Raw genomic sequence first — 20566 nt, forward strand, 5'->3', positions numbered from 1 at the left:
AATCATGTCTGCTCAGCTGAGGAAGTGACCTAGGACTTTCTTAGAAACAAAGGATTTACCTCCCTCGTCACACTTTGCTGAAGGCTGATATTAAGATGTGCTTGGATTTCCTGGCTGCATGTTTCCTTGTGAAGAAAGATAGCCCAGAATTCCCGGGATAATGTGTAATGGGACCCGCTAGTAAAGGAATGGCTAAGGACCTATGGCACACGGGACAAGAGCCTGGAGAGCAAGGGCCCCTGAGTTGGTAAGTGCCCCCACACACATGACTGCAGCTGATCTGCATAGCAATTTGTGGGGTAGGTGGGAATGTGCATTCCAACTGACAGAGAAGCTAAGGCACTGAGAAGTCAGTGGTCCCACCCACACTCCACCGAAGACGAGGGCTAGGCTTTCCATCACCAAGGTACCAAATGCCTTTGCAGAAACTGACCTCAACTTGGTGTTGATCTCCTCAACACAACCAGCCCACAGAAATGATCAGTGGAGTTCATCCTCCAAGGATACATTTTTATCTGCCCTCACAATTCATCCCCAAAAAGGGTGTGGCACCCCAAATGGATGTCCCTGGTTCATGAGAACAAGGGAGGTGTTTGGGGGAGGGGGCCCCTCGGGGCTCTGGTTTCACTGTATAAAGGGATCCTCCCTCTGGGGCTCATCTCCTACTTGCCTGGTAGCACAGTTCACAACTGCCTCCCTGTCTCTGCTCAGTCACTACTAGGGGGAGGGGCATACTCAGCACCAATGAGTTCTGCACAAAATAACACCTGCAGACCACAGGTGTGACTTATAGTGGTATACAAACAATGGGGGAAAACCCCAACACGGAGTGTCTTAGTCAACTCTGGCTGCTGTACAAAATACCATAAATTGGGGGACTTCTAAACAATACACATTTATCACAGTTCTGGGGAGCACAAAGTCCAAGAACAGGGCACCAGCAGGTCTGGGGTCTGGTGAGAGTCCACTTCCTGGTTCATGGACAGCCATCTTCTCACTGTGTCCTCGTGTGGCCGAAGGGGCCAGGGTGCTCTTTGGGGTCACTTTATGAGGGCACTGTTCTCATTCATGAGGATTCTGCCCTCATAACCTAATCACCCCCAAAGGCCCCACCTGCTAATATCATCTCATGGGAGTTAGGTTCAACGTAAATTGTGGTGACAGAAACATTCAAGACCTAGCATTTCACCCCTGCCTCCCCCAAATTCATGTCCTTCCTGCATGCGAAATATATTCATCCCCTCCCCGTACCCAAAAAAGTTTTAAGTTGCTCTAGCATCCACTCCAAAGTTTAAAGCTCAAAGCCTCACGCAAATAGCATCTAACTCAACTCTGGGTGGGACCTGAAGTACCGTTCATCCTGAGGCAATCTGCTGTCCAGCTGGGAACCTATTAGATCAGTCAGGTTATGCGTTTCCCAAATATGCAGTGAGAAGGCACAGCAGAGAAGGCCCCCTTCCAAAGGGAGAAATAGGAAGGCAAGAAGAAGCATTCAGAGCAAGTCTGAAACCCAAGGGGGGTTTCAGTGCCACTAGACTTGAGGGCTGGAGGGTAGTCCTCTGTGGCTTGATGTTGTGCCTTATGAGCCCATGGGGGCAGGGTCCTGCCCCTGAAGCTTTGTTAGGCAGGGCTTGGGCCCCACCTCTGTGCTGGATCTGTGCCTCAGTCTCCCGCCAGAGGCTCCCTGGGGCTGGAACCCTCTGCCCACTGCGCTCTGTCTGGGATCTCCATGGTGGGCCCTCTCCCATGGCTCTAAGGCAGGGAGGACTGGCCTGTGAGAGGTGAGGGTGCGTCTACACTTGCCCTTATTCTCTGGGCTTCTCATGAGAGGGGCAGGCCTCCTGTGACCTCTCTGAGATGCCTCAGGGGTCATACTTCCATTGTCTTGGGACAATAGTCCTGGCTTCTCTTTATAAGGCTGACAACAGCCTCATCAGATGACTGGTTTAGCCACCTCTTCCAGTTCTGTTCCCAAGAGGCTGTCATTCTTTTCAATAAGGACAGGCTGAGAAAGTCCCAAAGTTTTAAGTTCTACCTTGCCTTTGATAAGCAATTCCATCTTTAAGTCATTTCTCTCTTCTTGCATTTTATATAAGCAGTCAAGAGAAACCAGACCGCTCCTTCAACGCTCTGCTTAGAATGAGGACTCATCAAGTATTCATTTTCATCACTTCCAAGTTCAACCTTCCAGAAAACGCTGGGACGAGAACACAGTTCAGACAGGTTCTTTGCTCCCTCATAGCAAGGAGAGCCTTGCTCCTACAGCGTTTGAGGACATGTCCTTGTTTCTTTCCGAGACCTCATCAGAATGGCTGTGCCACGCACAGTCCTACCGATTCTGTCTCCAGGCCCTTAGGGATTCATCACGAATATGGCGGCTCTCTCTCCAGCTCTTCTCGTTCTTTTCCGCGTCCTCTTCAGGATCACCTCTAAAGGTCCATTCATGGCAACGGGGGCTCTTTCTAGCATGTACCTCTAGTGTCCCCCAGCCTCCGTCTGCTACCCGGTTCCGAAGCTGCTTCCGAATGTGTAGATATGTGTTACGGAAGCGCCCCACTTTCCTGTGTTGGTCCATTTGGGAGCTACAGACCGGGTAGCTTACAGACAACAGACATCGATTTCTCACATTTCTGGTGGCCGGGACGTCCAAGATCAAGGTGGAGTCAGTGCCTGCTGAGAGCCTGCTTCTTGCTGTGTTCTCACGAGGCGGGGAGCATGACCTAGCTGTGCAGGCTCTCTTTTATCAGGGCACCGATCCCCCAGGTGGGAGGGTTCTACCTTCATCACCTGTTCACCTCCCAAAGGTCCACCTCCTGGCACTATCACGTCAGGGATTCAGCATTCACTGTCTGAACTGGAGTGTGGGGGGGGGGGGGAGCTACAAATGTTCAGACCACAGCACTGAGTTAAATCACTGTGGACATAAGATGCAGAACACTATGGAAATCCAACGCTAAGGGAATCTTTGGACCACATAACTGGTTAACGGAGGTTCGCAGAAAATAATCTATCAGCACAGATATCAAATCAAAGAGCAATCTTTTATGCAACTAAATGCAGAGTTAACCAATGAAAGTTAAGTATGAGTCATCGCACAAAAGCAAATTTATAAAACGAAGCTAATGGTAAAGAGGTGTAAAATTAAATGCCAAAAGGTGGCAAAACTGGGTAGTAATGCATTTCCTGAGATGTTATAGATTTAGGTTAGCACACTGTGCGTGAACGCAGATGATAAGTAAGAAAAGCAATATGTAAGCAAAGGTGAATTGTACTCCCCAGAAAGAAAGCGGTGACACTTCAAATTTGACAACAGACTCATACGGACATGTTAACCGGTCACATGTGTGGCTGAGTGCCTTATTTGTTGAACATTTACTGAATTTTGGCTTTAACCAACATGCACGCAGGGCTTTACTGCTGAAACAGCCTTTTCCATGCTTCATTCCATGTGCTGTCCATGGTGACACAGATTGACTTCTCACCTCCATTCCACGGTTGGACAAACTGAGGCTCCAACATAATTAGCCCCAGAGGACACTGCCAGGAAATGGCAGACCGGGATAGAAACACTGGGAGATGCACATAAAACATGCAATACTCCAGGTGGGCCTGTGTGCGCCCACGCGGGCACACTTTTACACAGGCACCTGCTCCGTAATGAGAACTGGCAGTCAGCTGGTGGATAATAAGGAGCCCAGCATTAACAACAACAACAACAACAAACAACACAAAAAAAGCCCTAGTTGGTGAGGGAATAAATAGTTAATGATAAAATGGGTGTGAGATGCAACATGGTAGGGTGTCTGGGGGGGCTCAGTCGGGTAAGCGTGCAACTCTTACTTCAGTTCAGGTCGTGATCTCATGTTTTGTAGGATCAAGCCCCTCATCGGGCTCTGTGCTGATAGCACGGAGCCTGCTTGGCATCCCTCTCCCTCTCTCCCTGCCTCTGTCTCTCTCACAATAAGTATATAAACTTAAAAACCCAGGAAGCAAACCCAAGGCTGTGTTCAGACCCAGGTATACAAGGCCCCCAGGAGACCAGCTGTGCACCGTGGGGCTGGTTCCCCTCCTGGCTTTGGGAGGCCTCGCGGCTCCCTGTCTCCCCGTCTCCCCGTGAGGGAAGTGGAAAAGCTGTCTCTGAGCTTCCTTCTCTCCTTCCCCGCGGCTCTACGTGGTCAGAAGGGCCACCCTGCACGTGGCACTTCTCAGAGCATTCCACCACTGGCCTCTTTGCTACCCAGACCACGTGAGCTGGTCACGTCCCCACCCAGAAGGGAGCGGGCTTTCTTCCCCCTCCACGAGTCTTCTCCTCTCCTCGTGTAGTCTCTGCCGGTCCTACTCCGGAACCAAATGCTTCCCAAGTATTCCAGGCACGGATATCAGACATTTCACAGTCACTGTCTACCATCAAGGAAATATCTAGCAATATCTATCCTTCCTATTTTCCGTTCTGAAAAAGGTTAGAGCATTCAGCTAAACATTTAAAATGCTTCTCGTAGAACCTAGGATAAATGTTAATTATTCAATTATTCTCCTTACAAGATGTAACACATTTGTGTCAACTATTTCTCTTCTGTTCAATGAACTCAAGTAATTACACCAATTCTCTGAATAGTTATTATCCAAAACAAAGGAAATTGAAAAAAAAATCATGTTTACTTACTGCAATAGTTGCTGTTGCTACTGTAACAAATTACCACAAACTGAGAGGCTTAAAATAACACAAATCCGTCCTCATGCTGTCGAGTGATCGGCATCTCTCCTGGAGCTAAAAGTGAGCTGGGACTGGCCTGCACTCCTTCTGGGAGGCTGCAGGGGGAGTGTTCCCTGCTCATTCACATACTGGCAGAGTTCTGTTGCATAGGCTGCTGGACAGGAGTCCCCTTGTGCCTTGCTGGCTGTTGGAGGGGAGCGGCCACAGCGCCCTCTATGTGTGTGCTCTATTTCCAAGGGGCTCTAAGGCTCAGAACGAGCAATGGTGCCTGGCATCCGGGAAAGATCTCCATCTGTAAGGACTCACAGACTTAGTTTGGATCCCCCCCAGATAATCTGGGATCATCTCCCCATTTCTAGATCTTTACCTCAATTGTATTTATAAGATTCTTTTTGCCACGTGAGGTGACACATTCACAAGTGCTGGAGATTAGAGTGTGGACATCTTTGGGGGCCATTATTCAGCCAAACACACTGCCACATAAAAGGAATTGAGAGACAGGGCGCTTGGGTGGCCGAGTCGGTTAAGCGTCTGACTCTTGATTTTGGCTTAGGTCATGATCTCGTGGTTGGTGAGTTCGAGCCCCGTGTCAGGCTCTGCCTGCTTGGGATTCTCTCTCTCCCCTCTCTGCCCTTCTCCCGCTTGCACTCTCTCTCTCTCAAAATAAGTAAACTTAAGAAAATTAAAAAAAAAAAAGAAGTAATTCACAGGAGGACAATTTTATGCACCATATGATAATCTACACGTAATCACGTAGAATGTTGGAGACCTGGGCTGTATTCCCAGCAGGGCCACTGACCAGCTAAGTTATTTTGTTTTTTAATTTTTTTTTAATGTTTATTTATTTTTGAGAGAGAGACAGAGTGCGAGCAGCGGAGGGGCAGAGAGAGAGGGAGACTCATAATCCAAAGCAGGCTCCAGGCTCTGAGCTGTCAGTACAGAGCCCAACGTGGGGCTCGAACTCGGGAACGACAAGATCATGACCTGAGGCGAAGTCGGAAGCTTAACTGAATGAGCCACCCCGGTGCCCCAGCTAAGTTATTCTGTAAAGGTCACTCTACATGGAGGATCCAGACTCTTTGTTCTTTCATCGTAAACGAGGCCACTGTGACAGATGCCTCTGCGGTTCGTTTACGTATTCATGCGTAGTCACTCACTGAGCCGTGCCAGGTGCCGGGACTATGAGAGCGGAGAAAACAGAGCAGCTCTTGGCCACGCAGAGCTTACATTCTAGTGAAGAGAGACCGACGGTAAAAATGAAGTCATAAAGGAGGAAAATCCACAGCGGGTGAACAGGGATAAAGAAGGTAGGACGGGAGACAGGAAACACCAGGGCTCCGCCAGTGAGGACAGGGTAGGCAAAGGACAGATGCAATGAGGAGGAAGTGACTGGAATGAAGTCCACCTGTTTCATGACACAGCGACTGCGGTCCTGCTCCCGTGCAAACCAGAAGAGGTCTTCTAACACACTGACAGCCTCCTGTATCTGTACTGGCATCAGCACATTGTGACAATTCACGTGTGCACTGACCAGTTTCTCCCTTTATACTTTGCAAGGCTCTGTGAGATTATAGAAAAATGTCTTTTTCTAAGATAGAAAGACTATTCATTTATAAGCGAGAGACTAGCACAGTCAGCACAGCAAGTAAAAATATCCTAATCTATTAAGTCACAAAGTAATTTCGCTTGTCAGTTCAACATTTCATTACGTATTTCAAATTATATCATTCACACAGTAAAACTCGAACAGTATGATTCGATAGTAAAAATCAATGCATTTATCATGTAATTCAGGCGGAACTTTTTTACCAGTCGCTCCAAATCCATTGCCCACTGCTGTAACCAAACACACATCCTCCATCATGTCATCCAGAGCTGGCCATGATTCCCACAAAGGGGGAAGGAAAGGAAAAAACTGCCCAGCTTCTGCAAGAAAAGTGCACTCTTTCCAATTTACAAATATTTGATGTATTACCTTAGCAAGCACACTGTTATTTGCAACTTTAGCCAAAGTATTTCCCGGACATAATAAATCCACCAGTGAGCAACTTTCAAATGTGTTTGCATAGAAAAGCATGAAAACAAAATGGGAGAATCCAATGGGACAGGACACTGAAAAGCCAAGAGACCTGGGGTCCAGAGGGCATTCCTACTGGCAGGTCATGCAAACTCTCTCTATCCCTTTCTCCTCCTTGACAGAAGAGTAAAAGAGCAGTAATCACATCTGTCTTCCCTGTCTTCCCTACCAGCTACGTCATTTCAAGGTACTGAGTACACCCACCCTGCTCAGCTGCACCCAAGTGACGCTGTGTGACACCCGGGGACACTGGCCAATCGATCCCCAAACACATGATTTGTTGAGTGCGCATCATCTATCAGGTGTGATGTGAAACCTGGATCCACAGAACGTGGCGATGCTCACTGCTGGGAGAAGTATTTAAATCAGTACTCGCCGAACGCCTCAAACGTGAGATGCGGCTGTGTTACCTTAATAAGGTCCTCCCTGGAGGAAAACTTTGAGACCAGGTAATTTTGTCTGGTTTTCGTGTTGGTGATAGATACGTGCAGTCGGTTGTGGGCCAGCTCATGAGCATTGGCAGGGAGAATCAAGTCCATTCCGCTTCTAAAGAAGAAAAAGTGACTCGTGTCACTCACCTTGAATTATTGAACGCCTTGTAAATATTTTCGAAGGGAGGATTCTGTGCTGAGCCTGCCATGGTTTACACAGACTGTCCTCCACACTGCGTCTTCACAGGCTTTGGGGGAAATGTTCTATACACAGAGGTATACCTCAATCGGGCCATGAAATCATAGCCGGGTGTTAGTGCCCCAAAAGACTGCCTTCGGATTTCTTCGGCAAACTTGTAGGTAAACTCATTACATTCCTGGAAAAGAAAATGAATAGGTAACCCTGTGATTTCCAAGTAACAATAACGACAACACATTCCTTCTTTTTCCAGAATGCTGTGGCCATCACACAAGGAACCCTGGACCCTACACCCTGTAAACCCAACCCTTAGAGTTTGGGGGGCCCCTTTCCTTCACAGGTACATGAATCCCCATTTGACCTGGCCCTCACCCATCGTTCTTAGTCCCCAGGCAGGCTCTGTGTTTTCCAAAATCCCATCTTTTTGTTTTTTGCTTTCCCCCCTTCTTTTCTTTTCAAACGAGTTCAAATGGCTTCAGCCACATATGGGGAATCCTTGAAGTCTCAATTCTGATGCTCATTTAGGACCCATTCTGCTACACGTTTTTCCAACACAACTGACCTCCTCTCCCATCCCAACTCTATGGCCTCTGGAACAGTCTGACTGTGACAGTACTGATTATAAATGATACCGTGAACGACCGAGAGGGGAGTCATGGTCACTGCCGTTTGTCTTTCGAGTCGAGTCTCGGGCATTGGTATTTGTTTGTAACAGTCTCTGAGGGGCGTGGAGTTGGGGAGCGGGGTGCGTCTAATGTGCTGGTATCCACGGATGCAGTGTCTGTCAGCTCATGCTCACATAACCCTGCAAGATGGATATAATCACCCCACTTGACAGGTAAGAAAACTGAGGCTTGGAAAGATTAAGCTTCCTTCTCAATTTTTCAGCAAAAATCCTCCAGAGTCGGATTTGAAACCAGGTCTATCTTTCCTTTATTAATTCATACATTAAGCAACCTAGATGGGGTCCGAGGCACTGGGACTCAGCCGGAACGAGATACAAAGATCCCTTGCCCTCATGAGACATAGCGGTGCCTCAGTGTGTGGGGCCCAGAGCACTGTGAGAGCGCCGTGAAGGCGGGAGAAGCAGAATGAAGCCTCTCATCCCCAAAGATGTCCACATTCTGGTCCCTGCACTGTGTGCATGTTTCCTCACGGAGCAAAGCAATCTTGCGGATGTGGTTAAAGGTTTTGAGACGGGACCTTATCCCGGATTGCCTAGGTGAGGCCCCTATAATCACAAGGATCCCTGTAAGTGAAAGAGGCTGTCAGGAGTATCAGCCTTAGAGAGATCTGAAGGTGCTGTGGTTAAGGTGAAAGAGCGAGGGAGGGGCTGTGACCCCAGAGATGCAGGCTGCTTCTAGAAACCGTAAAAGGCAAGGAAACCGATTCTCTTCTGGAGCCTCCCGAGGGACCGCGGTCCTGCTGACAATCTGATTTTGTCCAGCGAGACCTTTCCAGAATTATGACCTCCGGAACTCGAAGGGAATAAATGTGTGCTGTTTTAAGCCACTAAAACATTTTATCGTAGCAGCAAGAAGAAAAGTAATACAGTGAGCGTTAACCAGAGCCTCCCACAGCGTGTGACATGCGTAGGAGCTGGACAGGAGATGGGAATAGATGGGGAGGACAGAGACATCTGTGAGCACAGGCCAGCAAGGGACACTGACCTGAAGGTCATCATCAGTGAGCCGTGTGAGGACTAAGTCACCTGGGGCCTTGGGAAGCATGCTTAGAAATCTGGATCCTATGCTGAGTCAAAAGAGAGCCGGGAGTGGCGGGTGGGTGGGTGGGGGGAAGGTCGAGGGAATAAGAGAATCAGAGTTGTGTTTGGGTAAAATCAGCAGAAGTGCTGTGAGGTGGGTGGTCTGTCGGCAGTGGGAGTGGACGCAGGCCGCCATCAGGAAGCTGCCTCGAGAGACGGCCCCCCAAGTGTGTGCTCCTTCCACTAAGCTGGACGGCCCACCACTAAGCTGGACGGCCCACCTAACCTCCTTTCTTAGGTTAATTTTAGTTACACACACCCCTGATCACAATGGAAACTTATTAAGGAATGGACTGTGTGTGCTAACACTGTGCCTGGCAAACTGTGAGGGCTGAGGAAAGGCTTGAAGCACTGAGCTCTTACATATCAACATCTAAATTTGCCTGCCACCTAAAATACACCCAGCATCAGGTGCTCCTCTTAATTATACATGCATACGCTCTGAACTGGATTAATTACTCACGTATTTGTCACAACACCACACAGCTCGAGGATGTGACTAAGTACAAAACAGTGTGCTAAAAAACTCAAAGCGATCCTACAGGTGGTGTATCTCAAGTGTTGAAAAGAAGAGAAATAAAATAACCTTAAACCACATGGCTGAAAACTTATGTTGAAAAAGGAGAAATGCGGATGCTCTAGGTTAATACAGAGAATCATTCTCCACCTTCCAGTGTGAACACCCAGTAAGTCCTACCCCTTTACCAACCTACCAACCAACCCAATCACAGCAACACAACTAGACGATAAGATGGGTTTCCAATTCATTGAAAAAACATAGAACAGGTAATCTAGCTTCAATATGATATCACATCTCGAATCCAGATAAAACGTCACTATCTGATCACAGAATTGCAGTTAAATGCCAGTATTATGGCAGAATTTCCAAATCACATTAATTCTAAATCACACTTAATACATTTTTCTTAATGTTTATTTTTGAGAGAGAGCGAGAGAGAGCGAGCAGGGGAGGTGCAGAGAGAGAGAGGGACACAGAGGGTTCGAGGGTTCAAAGCAGGCTCTGCGTGGACAGCACAGAGCCTGACACGGGGCTCAAACTCATGAACCGTGAGCTCATGACCTGAGCTGAAGTTGCACACTCAACAGACTGAGCCACCCCGGACCCCACAATTAAAACATTTCAAACTCTGAGGATTCAAAATCAAGCCTACTCAATTCCATAGCTGGGGGTTTGCCCCACCTACAGAAAAGACGGCACCAGGGAGGAGGAAACAATCTCTTAGTAGACCCCTGCCTCAAAAAGTTCTGGAATAGAACTACTTTGCAATCCAAACCATAGGATTCTGCCAACTTAGGGGGTTTTCACACCTTTAGTTATATGTTCACTGCCTTCAGGTTCTCATTCTGTGCCATGTATACAGTTTTCCATCACCTTCCTCGTTACCAATAAAGCAACCATATAAAGACGGGAAGACAAGAAGTGTATTTCCAAATGGCCTCATATCCAGCTTCTGTTCCATAAGAAGCTTGTCATCGATTTGAGAACAAGATTTTGGGTGTTTAAAATTTTGTAGTTTTGAAATTATAAATGTGACTTAAATTTATTCTTGTGCATGAATGTGTTAATTATTATTTGATTACTGCTTAAAGCCACTAGAGTATGTAAGGAAGGAATGAATGTGATATTCTCTACCTACAAAGACCGCTCTCACAGTCAGCAGATGCATGATTGCTGTCCAGAAGCAGAAAACACATTTTTACCACATAGAATGCCTTAAGTGAAATGCCTAATGGAAGCTTATTTTCATCACTTCTGGATAAATCGCTTGAAATTCATGGTGTCTGACTGAGAATGAAAAACAAATAAAACCCCTGTATCATTCCACTTAATAGAAATTATTGGCCCACGTTTTCATTTATACAACTGTTTGTCAATAGGAGCGAACAAAGCGTTATCGGCCACATGCTCAGGGCCTTGAAAACAGGCCCTGTGTTCTCATGATCAGATAAAACAAATATTGTTTGCTTGAAAGAAACCGAGCTGGAATCTTAAGACTAAATACTCAAGAGTAAAAAAAAAAAAAAAAAAAGGCATTTTGTTTCCTTGTCTCACTGTCACCCCAAATAATCCTTCCCGAATCTAGAGCACAGATCCCTAATAATTAAATTTTTAAAGAAAAGTCTTAACCTTTTCTGTTACCCAGGCAAAGGATTATTTCTCTGTAGTTAACTTAGCACAGCTAACGTTCATCTCTGTGGTTCGGTCTTAATTTCCTGACGAGGAACACAGCCTAGTTACCACTTAATTACCTCTATTCTTTCTGGTGCTGTTAATAGGACGGTAGCAACCAAGGATCCCGCAGAAGCCCCTGCAAAGGCCTTGACATCCTTCAGGAGCTTTCGGCCATGTCTGTAAAGTGCCGATGCTGCCCCCAAGTGGTAAATGCCCAGAAACCCGCATGCTGCAAAGGACAGGTTGATGTGCTTCATTCGAGCTGTGAAATTGACGAAACAAAAGACAAAAATGCTGTAAATCGGTATAGCTTATTCCACATGGCTTGAGTCTTAGGATAGTCATCATTCCAAGGCTTTCTTTAAATATATAATTCTCTGTGCTAAGCACAGTATTTTCAATTAAAGTCTAATTAAATACTCAAAATTTTCAGGAGAACTTTTCCCCCTTTCCCCTTGACTCAATATAGTTTTATTAATTAAAAAAATGACAACATTCCATATTTATTCATCACATATATTATGCAATGTACAAGTACTCGGCAAGAAACGTCAAATTACAACCGGCAAGGCTTTTTTTTTTTTTTTTTGACCTTTGTACTTTTGAGACAGGGCTGCTATAGTGAAAGGTAAAATCGGCATATACTAGCAAATTCCTAAGGAAGGGTGCATGTGTTCTTTGCAAATGCATCACTACATTTCAAAAGTCCCCCTTCCCATTGCCCCACATTTCCATTGCAAGCATCCATATATTCAAAACAGAACAAAACCAAAAAAATACTGATGCCCACGACTATTCCATAAGGCAATGAGCGATTATTCATTAATGCCATACATTTTCATCACCAAGTTTCTCAAGACAAACTAAGGTCATGACTGGCAAGGGCAACTGAAGGCTCCAAGATATGTGAAGCGCACCCGTTCCTTGATTGCTTGTGATAAAGTGAACGATAGAAGTGTTCCGTGAAGGCTCAGTGCACCTGGCCTCACCACGTGGATGAAATCAAGCAGCCACAACGCTGCTCACCTGGAGGACTCCCATTCTGCAACCCCTCCCCCCTCCCCCCCACGACTCGGGGGCCTTCGAATGAGGCACCTGGCCTGGGCCTCGAATTTAGGAACCTGAGACCACCCTTGTGGGCGGGAGGAGGCTCAGCCCAACCGCAGTCGAGCCCCAGGGTGCTTCTGTCTGCTGCCAGGGGGCGGTGGCGTGGGGATCGCCGTCCCACCAGACGGGGTTCTGGGGCCCAGCTCCGACCCACCCACCCGGAGGAGCGACCTCCAGAGCCTGGAGCCCGCCCCGCGCCCGCCCTGAGCTCCGCCCTACCAATGCAGGCCTGAGGCACTTCCATGTTGAGCGGCCCCCTTAACCGGAAGGCGGGGCCTGGCCGTCACTCAACAAGGCCCCGCCCATCAGGGCTGGCCCACGCTCGCGGCGCGCCTGCCCAGGAAGGTCTCGTGAAGGGGTCGGGGCGGAGCTACGCGCGCGGCGCTCCGAAGCCGTCAGGCTGACGCAGGTCTCCCCCCGCCTCCCCGCCTCCCGCGGCCCCGCCCACGCTATTTAAACCACTGGACTCAACATGGCGGCGCGCACTCGGACGCTTGACCCGGGCGTCCCCGGACGCGGGTAAGCGGCGACACTTTCGTCCCCAGTCCTGCTGTCTCCCATACCTAGCGATGCGTTGTAGTCCCTCTGCGCTTTTTAGCCGACCCCCTCACTTGCGAGCTCACTGACCCTGAACGACCCTCAGTCGCTACGCACCGGAAGTGCTTGTCCCTCTTCGCGGCTGTCCCCCGGAAGTGGTTTTCCTCCTTTTCTCCCCCTTCCCCTTTAGGGGCGGTCCTGCTGGCCCAAAGGGCGGGGTCCACGGGCGGCGTTGTGGCCGGACGCCTGGCTGCTCTTCAGCGCCCCTCTCTACTTGTTCTGTAGGCATTGCTGGAAAGGCCGGACTGTGGCTTGGGGCAGCGTGCACAGCCTCAGGCTCCTTAGGCTTTGTGACCTTGCGCGGGTTGCCTCACCCCCGGGAACTTCTCCGCTGACAAACCTGCAAAGTGGGATGCTGACGTGCAAGCTGGTGCTAAACCCTAAAGCTCGTGCCCCTCCCGCACGGGCCTTCAGTATATGGCCTCTGTTTCGCTTGCTGGCTCCGGATAGACTTGAGACCTGGTGGCCAAGCCCGCTGGCATCCCCTGCGAGCCAGCTTCTCTGTCTAATCTGAGAATAAGCGAGGCTGCAATTCCTGGTGGAAGGTTCTCCAGGTTCCCTTTGTCGAAGGACAGATTTACCCTGACCGCAGCTACTATGGGAGAATCTGAAACATGTGCCAGTGTCTTGGCCCGAAAGTGGAGGGTGGGGTGGGGGGGGGGGGCTCCCCAAATGGCCTTCAAGTTGGGCTTTTTCTTCCTCCGGCACTGGGGATGCCAGGACCTGAGCCCACAGCGCTAGCTGTAAGCCAGAGCCCCGGATGTGATGAGTGCGCAGAGTTTGGTGTTCGTGCTCCTAAATAGCCTTCTGAGAGCGAGCGGGGGTCCTGAAGACACCCTAATGTCTAAGCCTAGTGCGACTCCGTTAGGTGAGGAGGTTTTCACTGCCCTTAGAGTTTCGGGAAGGTGAAGTGTACGTCGAGGAAATCGGGGAGGACGAGCTCTCCCTTCTTTCTTCCTTGCACCGCCCCGTGAGCGTGGTGGAGGGTGGTCCTGCCAGGAGAGCATCCTCCAGGAAGCGTCCTAGGAAGGAAGGCTCCCAGCCTCCTATCGGGTGTCCTGAAGCAGCATCTGCCTTTTAAGAGCCCCCTGCTCCCCCCTCCCCCCATTGCTATGCACCCTGAAGCTTGTGAAACCCTGGTGTAGCTGGTGGGGTGATCTGGCTCCAGGTGACGTGGTGGCATTGCCAGTTCCCGGAGAGACAAAGTCCCCAGAGCCAGAGGCTGGGGCGGTGGTGAGACGGCAACTCTTCCCTGTGTGTAAGTACTGTCGGCAGGCTGATTCAGAGCGTGCTGAAAACTTGGTCACTGGGCAGCCTGGATGAGCAGCGTGACCACGGGAGCCTTCGCTTAAAGGAAACCTGAGATCCCACGCTGTTACCACACCTGCTGGTGAGTGAGATTCCTCGCCATTTAAGTGTCATGGCAAAAGCGTTCCAAAAGCTGCACAATTTAATTCTTAACGTTTTAGTGCTCGCTTCGGCAGGACATATACTAATTCTTACCGTTTTTTTTTATTAAACTTTTTTTTTAACGTTTATTTATTTTTGAGACAGAGAGAGACAGAGCATGAACAGGGGAGGGGCAAAGAGAGAGGGAGACACAGAATTGGAAGCAGGCTCCAGGCTCTGAGCCATCAGCCCAGGGCCCGACGCGGGGCTCAAACTCACAGACTGCAAGATCGTGACCTGAGCTGAAGTTGGACGCTTAACCGACTGAGCCACCCAGGTGCCCCTAATTCTTACCGTTTTAAACTGTCTTAAAAACTAGTCTCCTTTTTCTCTTCTACCCCATGGCATATTCTCATGCAGCTGATTCGAATAGCTCAGCAATCATGGGCGCCTGGGGGGCTCAGTTGGTTAAGTGTCCGACGCTTGCTGTGGCTCAGGTTTTGATCTCATGTTTCGTGAGCTCAAGCCCTGCATTGGGCTCTGTGCTGACAGTGTGCAGCCTGCTTGGGATTCTCTCTCTCTCTCTCTCTCTCTCTCTCTCTCTCTGTCTGTCTCTCTCTCTCTCAATAAATAAACTTAAAAAAAAAATTCAGCTCCCCAAGGTAAGGAACAATATAAGACCCATTCACATTTGTTTTCATAATTTAAAGGCCAGCCATTAACACTGGGTGCATCATCAGTAAGTATGTGTTTTGGGTTGTTGCATTTAAGTGAATTACTCGTGTGAGTATATAGTAACTTAATTGCCCTTTAAGAACATTTTTTACCAGTTCGTTTGCTTCTTTTTGCTTCTCTATTTTCCTTCGTAACTTAGTTTTGAACTGGTTTATTGAGCCATTCATCAAACATTCGTCAAGCATACGTGGTGTTACAGATACTGTGCTGGTACAGGGCTTACAGAGTTGAGCAGAATGGAGTTCTCCCTCATCAGAAATGCCGGCTGTACGGACAGGGAGGCGGTTGATTTATAATTACAGAGACCTGATCCTGTGCAGGCATGTGAACGCCCAGCTGCAGGGAAGGAAACGCTGCCCTCGGAGAGACCGCCCAGGGGAGCACCTGGCAGGAAAGCCCAGGTGGAGACCCGCCTCTCCTTTCCCTGTGCCCAGCGTCCTCCCACAGCATATTATCAACTGTGCCATAAAGACGAAGAAAAGCACAGGGTAAGGGGTACTTGTCACACCTCTGCCCCCAGGACAGGACGTCATCTCACTATTCCTGAGTCTACCCTCTTCTTCCAGTCCACTCTCCTGTCATAGGCCCTGGAGTTCTGTCTTGTCCAGCAAGAGAGCGGACGCAGGCTTGAACTGCAAAAGAGGGTAATGTCCAGGAGGAGACAAGAGCCCTGAGGAAGGGTCCTGGCTCCGTTTCTATTATTATTTTTACAAGCGTGATGGACGTGCACAAAGAGACGATGAAACCGTGAACATTAACTCGTGGGCGTGGGGAAAAGGAGGTCTTGAAGGTATGCGGTGTTAGGGTTTTGGGTCAATACAAAACAAAATCCTGGTGCTGGGCAGATGGTTGTTAACGGCAGTTGTGAGGCGCCCTGTCTCTTGGTCTTAGCCGGCCTAGCGGGTGAGACAAATAGAGCATGCTGCCTCAGGGCCAACAAGGCACTGACTTTTGCTAATTAGCTCCTCTCTGGGCCACCTTGTCTAAAGTCCTCTTTACCTATTGTGGCCCTTCCTTCCTGTGAAGCATATTCTCATGCAGCTGATTTGAAAGCTCAGCAATCATGGGCGCCTGGGGGGCTCAGTTGGTTAAGTGTCCAATTCTTGCTGTGGCTCAAGTTTTGATCTCATGTTTCGTGAGCTCAAGCCCTGCATTGGGCTCTGTGCTGACTGTGCAGAGCCTGCTTGGGATATTCTCTCTCTCTCTCTCTCTTTCTCTCTCTCTCTCTCAGTAAATAGATAAACTTAAAAAAAACAAAAAAACAGCTTTCTGCTGTTGTACTAAGTTGGGGGGCACTTCTGCCCTGACTGGTTATTTTGATTACCTCACCTTGGAAGCCTTCATTCTGAGGCTTCCTGTCCCTATACCTTTTCTGTCCTGGGGGCCCTTTGCCTTGTTTGCCTCATCTCACCTGCCTGATCTTGGAAGCCTTCATCCTGAGGCTTCTGGTTCCCGTGTGCCTTGTTAACTCATGGCTGCAAGCTCCGGGACCTTCTGAGCTCTTTCCCACACTCTCCGTGTACTGTGATGTCATTTTCCCATCTTGGCGTCTTACCGCATGTTAATACCTCTGTGGGACTGGCTCTCATTGCCTGGCAACAGCCTTGTCCTCTCTCCTTTTTGGTAACTCATCACCCCTGTCACCTCCTCCCAGAATCTTGCACACTGTTACTGATTTCAGGGCAGTGTGGCCACACTGTTGGAGCTCACAGCAGTGCCCTTTCCATGGGGGCGTCAGGTCCTAATGGTAGATGATGTCAGCACACCCTCCGTGCCTTGTAGAAGCGTCCCCTTGTTTAGAGAGCACCGCAGAATTCAGAGAAGGGCACTTTTGCAGTCATGGCACAGAACGTCCCATCCGAACCCAGGGAGATACACTGGATCCCTTCCCAGGGATCCCTCTCTCTGAGGAAGGACGTGAAGTCATCGATGAATGGCAGAGGGAGCCAGCCCTCACGTAAACATGACTTCAGGGGAACCAGGGCTGAGGAAGACACAACCAGGGGTAGGCGTGACGGCATTTCTTGGGCCTGTGGGTGCAGCAGTGACCGTCTGTGGGTCACTCCCCCATTGCACTCACCCTTTTCTGTTTGCTTTCTTGAGGTACTTAGAACTCACTTTCTACGTCCTGCAAACAAGACAGTGTCACTAACAGACGTACTTCCTCCGTTGCATCTGTTTTCTCTTTACTAGAAATTTGCGGGAAAAACTAATGCCTTGAAAGAGCACTGGGTGAATCCTTTCTAAATGGGAGAATATTGTTTCAAAAACTATTTGAATTATATGTGCAATATACACGTATTCTTTCTTTTGCATGTATATAACAAAAGGCCTTTCTTTGACACCATAAGAACCCAAAGTAGACATTCTTAAGTGTGATTTATTTATGATTGGATGCATCTAACAATATATACGTTCTTCTAAACATGGCATAGAAATTAAATATCAAGTTGTCTGTATGGCATAGAAATTAAATATCAAGTTGTCTGTATGGCATAGAAATTAAATATCAAGTTTCTATGAAAGACGTTTTTAAAATGTAACACTTGTTTATAAGCTTTTATTTAATTAAAATTTTGGGGGGCACCTGGGTGGCTCAGTCGGTTAAGCGTCTGACTTTAGGTCAGGTTGTGACCTCGCTGTCCATGAGTTCAAGCCCCGTGTCCGGCTCTGGGAAGACAGCTCAGAGTCTGCAGCCTGCTTTGGATTCTGTGTCTCCCTCTCTCTGCTTCTCCCCACTCGCTGTCTCTCAAAAATGAATAAACATTAAAAAAATTAAAAAAAAATTTAAGCTTCCTTCTAGTTTAACACATTCCCAATATGTTATACATTTGCATTGACAAATAGGGATGGTGAAGATTCTCTGAGTGTTTCTACTATTGTGTCGGAATTAATTACACTACTTGTGGTTGATATTCTACATAAGCAGAAGATAGAGCTGGAGACGTTTGAAAATTTGCATACTTAAAAATATATTTTGTTGCAAAGAGGTTTCAATCTTTGATACGGAAGTGGTGGAATTGGGGCACCAAATGCATACCGAGTCCTAATTTAAAAAAAAAAAAATGATTTTTGGGAGAGCGCAAGCAGGAAGGGGCACAGAAAGGGGGACAGAGGATTCGAAGTGGGCTTGAATTCAGAAACCTCGAGATGATGACCTGAGCCAAACTTGGTTGCTCAACGGACTGAGCCACCCAGGCGCCCCAAGGTTACAAATATCTTGGAAAGCCCAATGAAACAAGATCTGTGTTTGCTGCGCCGTATACTTTGTTGCGAAACAGCTCTACCCTTGATTGGCCACAGTCGTGGTCCACAGTTCCTACAGGTGGATGGATAGCATCCTTCTTGCCAGCCTTCAGATGGTTTTCTTACAGTGGAGGAGATCATTAGGGAAATAACGTCAGTGTCAAATAAGTGAAATTGTTGAATGATAAGCAGAATGTCCACGTTCGTGACTTCAGCTTCATTAATTTTACCAAAATGCTGTATTTTAATGCAGACCTCTGTATTTATTATTGCTGCTGTTAGCAAAAGAAGCACCCTAATTGCTAGAACATCCAATTATCTAATCACCTCATTTCAAGAGGACAAACTAAGGCTTTCAGTCTCTTTTGGTTTTGCAAAATGCCTTCTTTTCCTGAGCATCTGCTTCATTTATTGACCTCCCTTGACATGCTGGTCCTTCATAAACACCGTCTCGTATAACTTTTACAACAATGGGGAAAGGGAAAACACACATAATGGGTGGAAATTTAGAAAGAAAACCATTTTCCCATATCCACACAGATGCAGAGATTATCAGCCGAGATCCCCGTCAGACCAAAACACCCCTGGTACACAGATCTGTCCTACACGGTTGGAAAAACGAATTAATAAGTGCTCATGTACAAAAATGAATTAATAACATAGTAAGCTCTCATTAGGTGCTGAGGGTTGTGCTATTTGGCAACCAAAGGTTTCAGAACCTCGTTTCTTCCTTCAGTTCTTTCTCTGGCCGGAATTTGTAACTGGTGTTTGTATTTAGATACTTAAAACTTTACTGAAAAATGGTAGAAGTCTTTAATGTGACCTATAGATTTGTTTATGGCATTTAGAGAACTTGTTTATATCTGGGAAAGAAGAAAAAAAAGAAAAAGCAAGTCTAGCAAGTAATTAAAGCTGCCCTTTCTCCATGTATCAATGACAGCAGTAACTCTTTCTGGTTACTTTTCCTGGAAGCTGTGTCACAAAGTAGGTTATTATAAAAGAACATAATTTCCAGTAGGAACGATGTATGTCAGTGAGCAAGGTCTTAACTCAGAGAAATCATTTTGGTAATCATTTATCTTTATGCCTTTGTTCTTTGAATAAACTTTATTTAGTGTTTAGTATATGACAAGGACTGCACTAGGGATTAGGGGGAAAAATCTTAAGATAAACTTTCTGCCTTTAGTTCACTGTTTTTTTAATTTTTTTTTCTCTTGCTGGAATGTCCTTGCACATTTTTTTTTCTATTTTATTAAGCCCTATTTATTCTTCAAGGCCTAAACCAGGTGCTGCTGCCTCATTATATCGTTCAGTATTCACCATACCCTCCTCTTTTTTGGTCCACGAGGTGTTGCCATACCCTTTATAAGTTTTTATTTCAGTAGAGATGTAGTTGCTTCCACAGTGTTCAGAGTTCATTGGTAGGAAAGACTGGTGCTTCTTGCTTTTGCTGGCATCTAGTAAGTATAGACTAGTAAGTATAAGAGTTGGGCATCTTTAGTGGGCATGTTTCAGATAATCTAACTGGCTTAAGCAGGAAGAGAATTGCTGGTTAAAATAATCTAGAAGTTTAGAGGTAGGGCTACCTGCAGGTTTGGCTGGATCAAGCACTCAGTTTTCATTTTGTTTCATTCCACAGGCAGAGCATCCCCAAGAGGCTGCTGTGACCCCCCCCCCCCCCCACATCCCCTTAGCCTATCAGTGGAAAAGCTCTTCCTTTACTGTCTTCCTTTCAGACTTAGAAAAAGACTCTGTTTTTATCACATGCATATCCGCATATCTCTGGAACAGTAATTGTGAGCAGCAAATTGTACTACAGATTTCCTGGTATCTGAAAGTGGAAACTCCCTATGAAATCTTTCCTTAGCTGAAATGATGTGAGGCACAGAAGCAATTGCCATTAATTTGTATAGAAAAAGGATTTGTCAATTCCAAGACCTAAAAAACCTGATATCTTAGGATACATCTTGCTAACAGATGCACAAAATATGTCAAGACAAAGCACAGATGCTCACAGACGTGACTAAGTGAGCATGTGCCGTGCAAGAAACGGACAGGTAGATGGAAGCATTCCAAAGTCTGCACTTGCCTGGGCCCCCCTCCTTAGGAAGA

The 20566-nt window shown here is 47.4% G+C and overlaps 1 protein-coding gene and 1 long non-coding RNA gene across 7 annotated transcripts in view; one reads left to right on the forward strand and one right to left on the reverse strand.

Annotated features, from left to right (window-relative positions):
* Window positions 1–13191, reverse strand: part of PNPLA4 (patatin like phospholipase domain containing 4) — a 29978-nt gene extending 16787 nt beyond the window's left edge. Inside the window, exons 1-4 of one of the 3 annotated variants that reach the window (XM_042974155.1) lie at window positions 13051–13191; window positions 11458–11642; window positions 7505–7599; window positions 7202–7337 (exon numbers count right to left, since the gene is read on the reverse strand). In XM_042974155.1, coding sequence (XP_042830089.1) covers window positions 7202–7337; window positions 7505–7599; window positions 11458–11637 — 411 coding nt within the window. In that variant the 5' untranslated portion in view covers window positions 11638–11642; window positions 13051–13191. Of the gene's footprint in view, window positions 1–7201; window positions 7338–7504; window positions 7600–11457; window positions 11643–12297; window positions 12353–12706; window positions 12736–13050 lie in introns of those variants that run through there. The other 2 variants (XM_007091002.2, XM_042974156.1) reach the window with 2 other exon arrangements.
* The window catches only part of LOC102956404, a 306210-nt gene continuing 298606 nt past the window's right edge, over window positions 12963–20566 (forward strand). For 3 of the 4 annotated variants that reach the window (XR_006213389.1, XR_006213392.1, XR_006213391.1), the window contains exon 1: window positions 13778–14474. This is a non-coding gene — a long non-coding RNA (uncharacterized LOC102956404). Of the gene's footprint in view, window positions 13007–13777; window positions 14475–20566 lie in introns of those variants that run through there. The other variant, XR_006213390.1, reaches the window with a different exon arrangement.

This window comes from Panthera tigris, chromosome X (genome assembly GCF_018350195.1).
Source record: "Panthera tigris isolate Pti1 chromosome X, P.tigris_Pti1_mat1.1, whole genome shotgun sequence".
Classification (NCBI taxonomy): Eukaryota; Metazoa; Chordata; class Mammalia; order Carnivora; family Felidae; genus Panthera; species Panthera tigris.